At 34.4% G+C, this 13,623-nt stretch overlaps 1 protein-coding gene across 1 annotated transcript in view; it reads left to right on the forward strand.

Moving 5' to 3' along the window:
• Window positions 1–13,623, forward strand: part of TXK (TXK tyrosine kinase) — a gene marked incomplete at its 5' end in the record, with an annotated part of 58,516 nt that overhangs the window by 20,415 nt on the left and 24,478 nt on the right. Inside the window, 3 exon segments of the mRNA XM_079154235.1 lie at window positions 2,002–2,056; window positions 12,321–12,400; window positions 13,354–13,481. Of these exon segments, the coding sequence (XP_079010361.1) occupies window positions 2,002–2,056; window positions 12,321–12,400; window positions 13,354–13,481 (263 nt within the window).

The raw sequence follows: 13,623 nt of genomic DNA on the forward strand, positions 1-13,623 counted from the left end.
AAAAGCTGTCTTAGAAGGCTATGTCACAGGAGATTTTGGATGGAAATCATCTATAAAAAATAAGAAAAATAAATTTGTTTTTCATCCCAGTTTGAATTTTCTGGAAGATTAAAGGAGTCGTCTGTGACAGTGTCTAACACAAGGCTTTGTGGGTAGTGAATGGACACTTTTTACTCAGCACTGTTACTCTTTTTCTTTTTGTTAATTAATTTGCTCATTGTAACCATTGTTTAGAACAGGCTTGGGCTCTGGCTGCAACACTTATTTATATTGTAGATTTCACATCATTTGAATCAACTCTGGGGTTACAATTGCCGTTTCATGTTTTGGGGCCTCAATTTATATGATTTTTGAAAATCATCCTTATCAATCACTCTAATTCTGGGAAGACTTTTAACTTAATTGCTTTAAAAAAACAAATTTGTTAAAATATAGGCATAATAGGTATCATTATTAATCACAAAGTTTACTTGTCACTTACCTATGTGCCAAGTATAAGGACAAGGATTGCCGCCCCAGGTCGAAGTACTGAAATATAAGCTTAGACATGGAGCAAACCGGCCCCAATCCTGGCATCACCACTGGCTACTTCTTTGATTCTAGGCAAAGCTGCCTAATGTCTCTGACTGTTCTGAACCTCTGATAATTTAGTAAGTGGGGACAATTATACCTATTTTGTATGGTATATAGTAAATGGTCTTTACATTCGAGCAATCATTATTTCCATGGAACAAATAGGAAAGGCATTTACATTTTGGCCCACCTTGCATATTGTGGTAAGTGCACAGCCTGCCTTTGTTACTTTGGCCCCCAAAATCACTTTATTTGTTAATTATGTGTTTATTATACACTTAGGATGGATCAAGGGTGGTTCTCAGCCCTGGAGATACAACATGGAACACACAGAACCTTCCCTGCCTTCATGGAACTTACAGTTTCATGGGGACATTAAACAACCCTAAATTCAAAAACAAATATATGATTCTAAATTGTAGTGTTATGAAGGAAAAGTGTAGGACACTGTGGGAGCAAACAACAGGAAGAGGATATAATGTGCTTGGGGATATTGAGTTGGAAAGACACAAGGGCCAGGGAAGGTAAGAGACCATCAGGGGTGTCGTGGGGAAAATATGCCCTGCCAATGTGCACTTCAGATGTCTCAGGGGAGCCTGCATATATGAAGAGATGTATGCCTGCTTGGCTTTTTTTTTTTTTTTTTTTTTTTGTGGTGCTGGGGATTGAACCCAGGGCCTTGTGCATGCAAAGCAAGCACTCTATCAACTGAGCTATAACTCCAGCCCCCTACTTGGCCTTAAATGTAAACTCAAATTATCAATATAACACGAAAACCTAACTTTTTTGTAAGCTCACAAACTCAGCATGTAAGTCTTGACTCAGCATGTATTTGTAAATTTAAATAAGAACAATTTCCTTTATTCACACTCCACATACTAAATGTCCTTAATCAGTTGTATTTATAAGCTCAGTTAATTAAATTTCCTGAGACATGTAATTAGCATTAATAAACTGAATACATTCAATTATCTTTTTAAATACTTTACATTTTTGACAGGGCAAATTCACAATTGTAATAAGCCCTATGTAAGTCTTTAAAATGATCCTAGAAACCTCATAAGTTAAATTTATAAATATGAGAAATCAAGTTCTGTTAACTGTATGAATATCTTTTATTTTAATTAAAAATTTTTTTTTAGTTGTAGATGGACCAAATACCTTTATTTTATTTATTTCTTTTTACATGATGCTGAGGGACCAAATACCTTTATTTTATTTATTTATTTTTACATGATGCTGAGGATTGAATCCAGTGCCTCATGCATGCTAGACAAGCGCTCTGCCACTGAGCCACAATCCCAACCCCTGAAGTAAGCTCTTCACAATGAAGGAAATAGAGTATTATTTCTTTTTCTTTCTTTTTTTTTTTTGGGGGGGGGGAGTTTTAAATAAAAAATTTAAACATCATTTGTGTTGCTTTTATAGGTGGTACCATAGGAACATTACCAGAAATCAGGCAGAACGTCTATTGAAACAAGAGGTAATTCATTGTAGTGATGAATAAATTGGAATATTTCAGAATTTCTGAGAGAGGTATATTATGAAGACTTTAACCAACTAAAAAGGTGTCATGCTTCTTGTTCTTTCTAATTCTAAAATCTTATTACAACTTCATCCCTATTACATGTTTCTTGGTAAGTCGGTAAGTCAGATATATTTATGTCAGATCATGTTTTCCATTAACTTTCATCATAATTTCAGAAATATATTTCTCCTGAAATGATTTCAACTCCAATGTACTGAGACTCCTTCATTTATTCTAACATGCTTTCTGCCTGTAGAGTCTGTATTTGAGTTGCCCATATAACCTCTGCAGCAAAAGCAAATATACTCTCTAACCTAACAAACTTACACTCATTAAAAATGCAAATATAGAAAAGTACACAGTTTGGTAGTTTCTTCATTCTTTGGAATTAAGGGGAGAGTAGGGTAGACAAAATATCAAACTCAGATCAGAACTACTCATTTAGGTCAAACCAAAACAAAACTGCATATAGTTAAATTTCCAACTGTCGGTAAACATTAACTGTGGGGAAACACAGAGTCAAAACTAGAAACTAAATTAGAGGTATTGTGTCATTATGCACTCTGTTGGATGTTGAGGAAATCTTGAAAGAATCTAGAAACTAGATTAGAGGTATTGTGTCATTATGCACTCTGTTGGATGTTGAGGAAATCTTGAAAGAATCAGCTCTGTAACCCTGGCATGGTCACATAGGCAGCCTTCTGTAGAGTGATGTTAGTAAATTCAACATGGAGTATTAAAATGTTATGACAGGCAGGATGGGAGGAGGAAAGTCCAAGAGAAAGTTGGCGGTAAGCAAGCTGGTCACAGATAGGACGGTGCTAGTGTTCAAATCATGGGATGTGCACATCCAGCTCAAGAGCTTCTGCTTCTGGAAGGAAGTTAGATTTGATGAGATGAAGGTCCCATGTCTCTGACAGAGTCAAGAACAGGATTATATAGCAGTCCCCACCAGATAGATGTAACATACAATAAAATTGGTTCATGGCATTTCTAAAAAAAAAAAAAAAAAATTGAACCATTGTAGATATAGTTGAAGACCACTCCCTCATCTTTTTTGTCCTCCACTCTCCAGAGACAATCTCAATGGATGGGTGTGTTCTCATTTTGTTGATGTGTTTATATTTTTATATTCTAGGTACATGCATAAAAATCAATAGTCTTTTTTATGTTTTATCATCTGACATAAATATCATATGTTCATTGATTTTTTATTAAACATGTTTTAAAATTTTGTTCATTTAGATACATATATAGGTCAAATACATTAACTCTAGAATTTTATCATATGAATGTATCAAATGTGCCCAATGTTAATATTATTCAAATTGTTTCTAAAGTCTTACTATTAAAAATGGAGTTCTAAGGCACTTCCTTGTTAATGTCATCTTGCACCCAAAGATGAAATGGAATTATTTGGTCTTAGATATGTGCAGATTTATCATTGTTAGATATTTTCAAGCCACAATTCAGAGTAGTTGTACTAATTTGCACTCTTACAGGGTAGGAGATAAACTGGTTCCCTCCATTCTTGCCAGCCATTGGTAATTTCACACTTTTTTTTTCTAATTCACTGGATAAGAAATTGTTTATATGTTATTTTACTTGCGGTACTTGGAATTGAACTTAGGACTTTGGGCATACTAGTTAAGCTCTCTGCCACTGAACTAAGCCTCAATCCCAGAAATTGTATAAATTTTAAGGAATGAGGATTCCCTTGACTACCAGTGCCACTCAATAACTTTTCTTGTGTCTACTAGCCAGTTAGACTTACTCTCCTGTGCGTGTCCGTGTCCATTAATATCCTTTGCTTATTTTTCTACAGTGTATTTGATTTTTAAACTTATAAGTATATATCTTAAAAATACATACATCGTGATTATCAATCTTTTTGTGTGTAATATGTTGCAAATATTTTCTTCCGGTTTCCTGCTTTTTAAAATACTTTTTGCTCTTGTCTTATTTTACAGAGAATTTGGAAAATGTTAATGCAGCCACATTTCTCAATATTTTCCTTTATGATCTGTAATCTACTTTTTTATTAGTATAAGAAGCCCAGTTCCAAGGTGTTTTCATTTAAATATCTGTTTTACAGAATTGATTTGCATATGTTGGTCTTTAATCCATCTAAAATGTGTGTATGTATAATGAATGGAATGTTCGAGGATACATATTTTTGCTATATGTCTTAAAATATTTTTCTAATTTATATATGGTCTAAATTTTAGTTGTAAAAGTATGCTTGGATTAAGCATTTAAAATATTTCTTTCTGGGTTGGGTTTCCTTAATATTGTCCTTAATTATATTTCCTTAATATAAATTTAGCATTTGTCCTATTACGTTCAAAATCAAGTCTGACTTGCAAATTTCCAATTTCTTTGTTTGGTTTTCGTATAAAGATTATACTGGCATCATAAAATATGTTGGGATGGTCTTTGTCTCTTTTTCCAATCTCTGGGGTAGTTTGTATTGGAAAGTAGTTATGTTTTTAATTGTTTCCTCTCTCTGATACAAAAGTTCAGATGTGCTGCCTTTGAAAACAGGTAGATATTTAACTGCCGACTTAACTTCCTTTTCTTTTTGAACTGTTTGATAATTTATATTTACAGAGAAAATTGCCTATTTTATACTTGTTTTCAAATTTATTATATAAATCATTCATAGCAGTATCCTATAATTTTTGTTTCTCTCGTATTTCAAGATTCAGTATGTTCATATGGACCAAAATCAGATTTTGAAGTTTTCTTTCATCCTGTCCCTAAGCTCCCAATTTCTTTCCCTGTAGAAAAGCTACCATTAATTTATTTTGTGACCTTTATGACATTTAATACATGCACAAGCAAGTACAAATATATTTTGTTGTGTTGCTATTTTTACACAAAATGCAGCATAATATATATCTAACCTTCTACACATTACTTTCCCCCCAATAGTGCACACTAAGAACCTTTCCATATCTGTATAAAAAAGTGTCCTCATTCATTTTATATCTGCAATAGTATTCTTTAGTTTGGATGTATCACATTTCATTATGGAAATAAAGAAGTATATATTTTTTATATTAAAACAATGCTGCCATTGGTAACCTGTACACACATCTTTTTCCATTTATGTGATTGTATTGGTGGAATAAATCCCAAAGGTAAAAATTCTGGTACAAAGAGAATGTACATTTCTGATTTCATAGACTGACGTACCCTCTGTGGGAATTGTATCAGCTTGTATACCTACCAGAAATGAAGAGTATCTGGTTTCCCATAACCTCTCCAGCCAGCAGTTTATAAGAAACATCTGGATCTTTGCTCTTTGACACCTCATCTCAGTGTGGATTTGATTCGCATTTCTCTTATTCTGGGGATGTTAAATATTATTCATATATTAAATTTTATATATTTTTAGTTCCTCTTCTGTAAACTGTTCATATCCTTTGCAGTCTTCTGTTTCTTATCCTTTTCTCAGAATTTGCAGGACCTATATTAAGGAAATTAATCTTTGTGATGTGGCAATATTTACTACAGTTTTTCAATTGTTTTATGGTTTTCTGGCATGAATAATATTTGAATTAAGTATTTTTGAATTTATCAGGCAAATTTTTGGAAGAATTGAGAGTTTGTGTCAGAATTATCTTCCCTACTTCAGGGTTATGAAAACAAAACAAAAACCCTTATATTTCTTGATACTTTGATGATTTTGTTTTGTGTATTGATATCTCTGATCCATTCCTATTTTTTCCCTGTGTAAGAAGTGGGGCACGGAACCAAATTTAATTTTTCCTAGATGGTTACCAAATGTCCATCTTTATGCATCTATTTGAGTTGCACTTTCCTCATAAACACAATTCCTATTTTGTATTTTGTCTGGATTTTACTTGGTGTCCTTGCTCAGCCTGTCCATCCATGGGTTTTTGCTGCAGTATTGTAAATACTGGGGCTTTTTCTGGTGTGGTTAGCCTACCCCGTTATTATTCTTTTTTCAGAAATATTCTCCATCTTGATTTTTTTTTTTTGTCCATATGAACTTCATAATTATTTTTTTGTTGGTTGCAATAAATGTACAAATTAATTTAGGGAAATTTTTCAGGCAGTACAAATCAATGGTATTTGGAGACCAATTTGTTCTAGGACCCACATACTGATTGTTGATCTAGAAAAATATTAGAATTAGATCCCTATCTCAAGCAAAGTAAGTTTTGATGGATCAAATACCTAATGAGAAAAGCAAACACTTGTGTATTCTTAAAAGGCATTTTAGAGTTTTTCTTCTGTAGCTTGCACATTTATTTTTTAGTGTGTTTTAAGGTACTTTATCTTTTGCGTTGCTATTATAAGTGGATATATCTTGCTTTGATTTATGAGAGCTTTTGAGTTCCGCAAATTAATTTTTTTTTTGATGTTTGTGCTATTTGCTGATTTTTATTGACAAATTCAACTTTGTATATTTACTAATTATATCATTGTATTATAATGTATTTATGCAAGGTGAAATGACATATAATATTAGTAATACAAGTATTATTTTGTGTAATTATCAGTTTTGTGTTTACAAATATTATATTTATTCCATTAGTGTTTATCAAGAACATATTACATAACAGTCACCATATAGTACAGCAATTAGGCAAAATTCTTTTTTTTTTTTTTTTTTTTGCGGTGCTGGGGATAGAACCCAGGGCCTTGTGCTTGCAAGGGAAGCACTCTACTGACTAAGCTATCTCCCCAGCCCCACAGCACACATTTTTCCCATTGAAATAACAATTTGTAGATTTTGATTAACAATATAAAACCCTTCACAAAACACAGTACCACAATTACACTCTGAATTTATTTTCCATGTGAATCAGATGCTCATGCAACTGATTTTTTTGTATCTACTGTATTTCCCATAATGCAAAGTCCTGCATATTAATCTTATAACACTTTAAATGACAATATATTTTATTTTATAGCAAAATATAGTAATAGCATATAAATACCACATTTTTAATCCTACAATCATTGTTGGGCACATAGGTTTATTTTATAACTTGAATATTGAGACCCATGCTTTTTGCATGGGTCTCATGGAAAAATGTTGACTATGAAGACTGTGTCTTCAACATTCTGATTAAACATTCAACATTCTGATTTAAATTCAACATTCTGTTTTAATTTCCTCTGGATATATATTTAGACTGATATATCTGGATCATAAAGTCATTCTACTTTTATTTTTTTTTCAAATGTGATGTTTGAGATTAAGCCCAAGTTTGCTATAACACAGAACTACAACAAAAGTCATTTTAAAATTGTTTGGAACACATCATTTCTAAATTTCTGTGACTTGCCTCAAACTTGAAATCCTCTTGCATGGCCTCACAATTTTCTGGGATTTCAAATATGTAGTTTCAAACTGTACTTGACTTTTTAAATTTATTTTAAATCTTCCATACTGTTTCCCAAATGACTCTATAATCTACTGTTGACTTTTTTTTAATGTATAAATCAATTAAAAATAGTACAGCACATAAAGACAAAGGAAACCATGTCTAAATTAAAGTAATTAACCAAAATATTAGGAATTTAACATTAGATAAGTGAGTTATAAATTACTCAAAGAATGCTGAATAATGGGTGTGGGTCGTGCGCGTGGAAGTGGGGCGACGTAAAGGCGCTCCGCGAGCCCGTCTCTCCTCGAATGAAAGGAACAACCTCGGGCGACAGAGCCCCGCTCTTAGGCACTGCTGGAGAACCGAGACCGACTTCTTTCTCTTTCCCCTCATTGGCGCTTCCCTCCTGCCGTCCGCCTCTGGGCCCGGCTGCATTTCTTGAGACTTAAAGTGGCATTTCAGGAAAACCAAGTTTCTGTAATTCTAAAACCTCACATCTCTGTATAAGTTTTGTTGAGCTGGATGAAGGTATTCCCACTCCTCTTCAGTGAAATCAATGGCCACATCTCTGAATGTCAACAGATCCATTTCCTGGTGCTCAGAAGCCAGTCTTTGTCCCTATGGATCTTCAGCTCCTGTGCGGCAGAGCAACCTGGGACTCTGAAGCGGGAGAGTAAAACCTAGAGTTGAATGGCTAATATGGAGGTCTCAGGGAAAAGAGCCGCAAATTAATTTTGTAATTGATAATGTTGGGGAAATTCTCATTATTTTGGTAGTTTTTCAGTTGATTGTCTTGGGTTTCAGATATATGATCCTACCAGCGGCAAATAGTGATTATTTCAATTACTCTTTTATAATATTAATGTAGTACTTCTAATTTTTGCCCCTCATTCAATTTCATTGGCTAGTGTTCCCAGAAGAGTATAAATACCAGTGTCCTTAGTGGGCGTGATTTTTTTTTTCTCTCTTGACATTATTTGGAATGATTTCCACATAAAGCATAATAAAGGACTTGAGACTAGGGTAAATGCTATCGTGTTAAGGAAGTACAAATATCTTCCTATTTTACTTAGAACTTTTAAAAAGTGATACTAGAAGTTGGAGTTTGTCAAATGCCTTTTAAACGTTTCTGGAGATGTCTGTGTGATTTTTTTCTTCTCCCTCAGATCTACCCATATGACAAATTATATTAATGAGATTTCCAATGTTGAATTTCTCTTACATGCCTATAGTGAGCCCTCTTGGTCATGGTGTATTATTCTTTTGGATTTGATTTGTTTACATTTTATTTAGACTTTTTGTGTTAAGATAAATGATCTAAGTTGATGTAAACTGGTTAGTACTTTTCTATTTTGTCAGTTGGGTTGGGTATTGATATTAAGCTCTCTTTGTTCTTAAATTTAGAAGCTTTTTTGTTCTTTTCATATGTTTTTAACTAGTTTAATCTGTGTACTTTTTTTAAGGTTTAGTATATCAAAATGTGTAACTGTGGAGTTTTTAAATGTAGCTCTTTAAAAACATCCACTTTTTAAATTAATAGGTCTATTAAAACTTTGAGTTCTCCTGGATTAAATTTTAATAAGTGTTATGTTTTGTTAGTTAACTATCCATTTCATTCAAGTTTTCAAACTTATTGTATAGAATCAAGTAAAGTTTTATTTTTTTCTGGATCCTTGCATATTTGTACCTTATGACGTATTTTTGACAGATTTTTGTCATTAGTCATAGATTAGGTTAATTAGCAGTTTATCTATTGTTTTCCCTGAGCAGCCAGATTTGAACTTAATTACTAGTTGTATCATACTTTACAAAATGATTTATTATCTTCTACTTTGATCTTTATTAGCTTATTTCTTCTGTACTTGGGTTTATTTCATAACTCTAACTTGGATATGCTTATTTTTACTTCTTTTTTATTGGTATAAATAATAAGACCAAATTTATTTCTGAGTCCTGCTAGAGATGCACAGCAAAAGTTCTCATATATGATGTTTTCTTATTATCTTCTGGATATCTTCACTTTTGTTTTAATTTCCTTGAGTTATATAAAAGAGAATTAAAAATCTATAGGTGGTAGGGGCATTTTATTTGGGGTTTTGTTGTGAATTTCTACTGTTGATCTTCGTGATCAGGAAATACTGTTTGTATTCTTTCTACTTTGAAACTTTAGATGAGGAGACCATTACATATGCAACTTTATTATCTGCATATTACATATACCACAAGTGTATGTGCTATTGTACATATATCTAAACTGTACATGCACCTTCACTTTTTACATCTTTGTCATTTATATATTTATGATACACACAACCCTTGAACACTGTAGGAATTCAGTGAAAACTAATTTTTATCATTTCAAATGGCTATAGGAGATTCATTGGTTTAAAGCACTTGATCAGGGAATGAGGCTTCTGCCGTGATTTCAAGAATTTTCTTGCTTGGAAAAAATAAGCATATCCAGGGAGGCCAAAACTTTTCATAATAGGAAACATACAAATTGAAAGTCTAACGTTCAAAATTATTTGAAAGCAATGTTCAGCTTTATCAGAGTCTCCAGAAGAACGTACAGGGATATGGTTTTTTTTTTTTTTTTTGATTCATTGTACACAAATGGGGTATAACTTTTCATTTCTCTGGTTGTACCCTGAGTACAACCAAGTAGAGTCACACTGCTTGTGTAATCACACATGCACATAGGGTAATAATGTTTGTTTCATTCCATTATCTTTCCTTCCCCCCACCTCCTTCCACCCCTCATTTCCCTTTACACAATCCATCCTTCCTCCATTCATTCCTTACCCCATGCCCCTGTTATGTATCATATCCACTTATCAGAGAAAACATTTGGCCTTTGGTTTTTTGGGATTGGCTTATTTCACTTAGCATGATATTCTCCAACTCCATCCATTTACCTGCAGATGCCATAATTTTATTCTTCTTTATGGCTGAATAATATTCCATTATGTATATATACCACAGTTTCTTTATGCATTCATTTACTGAAGGGCATCCAGGTTGGTTCCACAATCTAGCTATTATGAATTGAGCTGTTATAAACATTAATGTTGCTGTGTCACTGTAGTATGCTGATTTTAAGTCCTTTGGGTATAGGCCAAGCAGTGGGATAGCTGGGTCAAATGGTAGTTCCATTCCAAGTTTTCTAAGGAATCTCCACACTGCTTTCCAGAGTGACTGCACCAATTTGCAATCCCATCAGCAATGTATGAATGTACCCTTTCCCCCATATCCTCACCAACACTTATGGTTGCTTATATTCTTGATAATAGCTATTCTAATTGGGGTGAGATGAAATCTTAGGGTAGTTTTGATTTGTATTTCTCTTATTACTAGAGATGTTGAACATTTTTTCATATATCTATTGATTGCTTGTAAATATTCTTCTGTGAAGTGTCTGCTCATTTCCTTAGCCCATTTATTGAGTGGGTTATTTGTATTCTTGATTTAAGTGTTTTGAGTTCTTTGTAAATTCTGGAGAATAGTGCTCTATCTAAGTTCATGTGATAAAGATTTTCTCCCACTCTGTAAGCTCTCTCTTCACATTGTTGATTGTTTTCTTTGCTGAGAAAAAGTTTTTTAGTTTGAATCTATCCCATTTATTGATTCTTGCTTTTATTTCTTGTGCTTTGGGAGTCTTGTTAAGGAAGTCTGGTCCTAAGCTTAAAGAAAACCTTAGAAGATGGAAAGATCTCCCACATTCTTGGATAGGCAGAATTAATATTGTCAAAATGGTCATACTACCAAAAGCACTATACAGAATCAATGCAATTCCAATTAAGATCCCAATGACGTACCTCACAGAAACAGAGCAAGCAATCATGAAATTCATTTGGAAGACTAAGAGACCCAGAATAGCTAAAGCAATACTTAGCAGGAAGAGGGAAGCAGGGGGTATCACGATACCAGAACTTCAACTATACTACAGAGCAATAGTAACAAAAACAGCATGGTACTGGCACCAAAATAGACAGGTAGATCAATGGTACAGAATAGAGGACATAGATTCAAATCCACATAAATACACTTTTCTCCAACTAGACAAAGGTGTCAAAAATGTACAATTGAGAAAAGATAACCTGTTCAACAAATGGTGCTGGGAAAACTGGGAATCCATGTGCAGCAAAATGAAATTAAACCCCTATTTCTCACTGGGCACAAAAATCAACTCAAAATGGATCAAGGACCTAGGAATTAGACCAGAGACCCTGCACCAAAAAGGAGAAAAAGTAGGCCCAAATCTTATCATGTTGGGATCTGATTTTTAATTAGCTTCACACTTGTTAAAATGTTCTTTCCTGCCATTGCTCTTTTCGGTTCTTCCCACCCCTATAGCAACTTCTTCCTCCTTTCAGACTCCCTGGAATCCATTCTTTCTCATGAACTCTGATCTCTCCATCCACTCTCTATCTTTCCAGAAATATTTCTCTCTGCTTCCCTTATGCCAGCCACCACCCTGCTTCTCTCCTTCCAAAGTAAACTCATATTTACCAGCTATATTTATCTGTGTCCTGATTAATACAACAAAAATAACTAATAAGTTGGGTACAAGTTCTCAAATACAGAACTCTTCTTATAAAAAAATCAGTGTTTTTAAATACTCATGCATTATAAATTCGTGTCTAAATTACTCTACTTCTAGAAATGTGACTTCTGAACCTGCAAGAGAGCTAAAACATTATGTGTACTTCTATAAAAATGGTCTTATTCTTTATAGTAAGAATATGGTTAGTGACTTCCTTCTAGTAAGTTGGTATAGCTTTGGTGTCCATCGCCAAGATGTAGTGTCTTTTTGAGTAGAAATGGACTTGTGTAATGAATAAATTGTTTTTCAGGCCAAAGAAGGTGCATTTATTGTCAGAGATTCAAGACATTTGGGGTCTTACACCATTTCTGTGTTTATAAGAGCTAGAAGGTAAGCAGTTGTGATTTTGATTAAGAAATAAACCCCAGACAATCTGTTTTTATGGTGATAAACTCATGTAGAGAATAGATGTGAGAGCTTAGTTTTGGGAGAGGATTGCTGGCCTGGAGGTCAGGACCACTGGCCAGTCCACATTGTATCCTAACCTGCTGTGTGTGATATTGCATTAGCTGCATGACCTTTTTGTCTTCCATTTTCTCAACCATCAAGTAAAGGGGTTAGATTGAGTTAGGCATAGAAGATGCTGTTGCTACATTCCTCCTGTCCCTTGGTCCACTCTGGAATTGACCTGCAGGGAGGCTTCCTTACTTAGAAGGCTTCCCAAGACTTCCTGCCTAAGGATGTTCTCTGACTGTGGAAGCAAACGGGCCCCATGGCCAGGCTGGAAATACCTGAGTGGTTACATCAGGAGAGACCCTCCATCAGTGAGGAATAGGAGTGGGTGGATGAACACCTGTTTCTTTGCACCTCTGTGGGGCAGTTCTGAGGTGTGCTCTCCAGTCTCAGATTCCCAGAAGGACTGAAGTTGGGTAGAGCAGTAACCTGCTCATCAATGCACCCTATTTTGGTCTATATATGAATGTACTGTATATTGACTTTCTTTGTCTCACATTTCCTGTCCCTCCAGGGCATTTTCTCATTTATTTAACTGATACTGATATTCAGGAAGTATTCTGTGTTCCATGATGAGCTTCACATTTTGGACCTTGAACTTGTCACCTAGACAATATTGGCTAAAGTTATGTTCGAATCGGAGGCCCCAATAAGACCATTGAGGAATTTTCCCAGGATGGTCAGGCACATGTTAAAGTGATCTATCCTCTCTTCAGAGTATAGTGTTGATAGCATGAGAATTTGAGAATTGGAGTCCTGTTGCTTAATGAATTGCCTTAGCTCTAAAGTGATTTTTGATTGTTTACTAATTCATATGTTATCTATTATAGAAGTACAGAGGCTACAATAAAACATTATCAGATTAAAAGGAATGACTCCGGACAGTGGTATGTGGCTGAAAGACACCTCTTTCCATCAGTGCCTGAGCTGATCTGGTATCACCAGCATAATGCTGCTGGTAAGTGAGGGACATCAGGCTGGGAGGGCTGGGGGTCCAGGCTCTGGACAGGCAATGCATTCTGGGTATCAGATGCTCAACAGGAATAAATTTGCTGCAGAAAGAGTTTAGGAACTTGAAAAATAATTTGTTTTCTGGGCAA

Source organism: Sciurus vulgaris (assembly GCF_902686455.1).
Source record: "Sciurus vulgaris genome assembly, chromosome: 9".
Taxonomy (NCBI): Eukaryota; Metazoa; Chordata; class Mammalia; order Rodentia; family Sciuridae; genus Sciurus; species Sciurus vulgaris.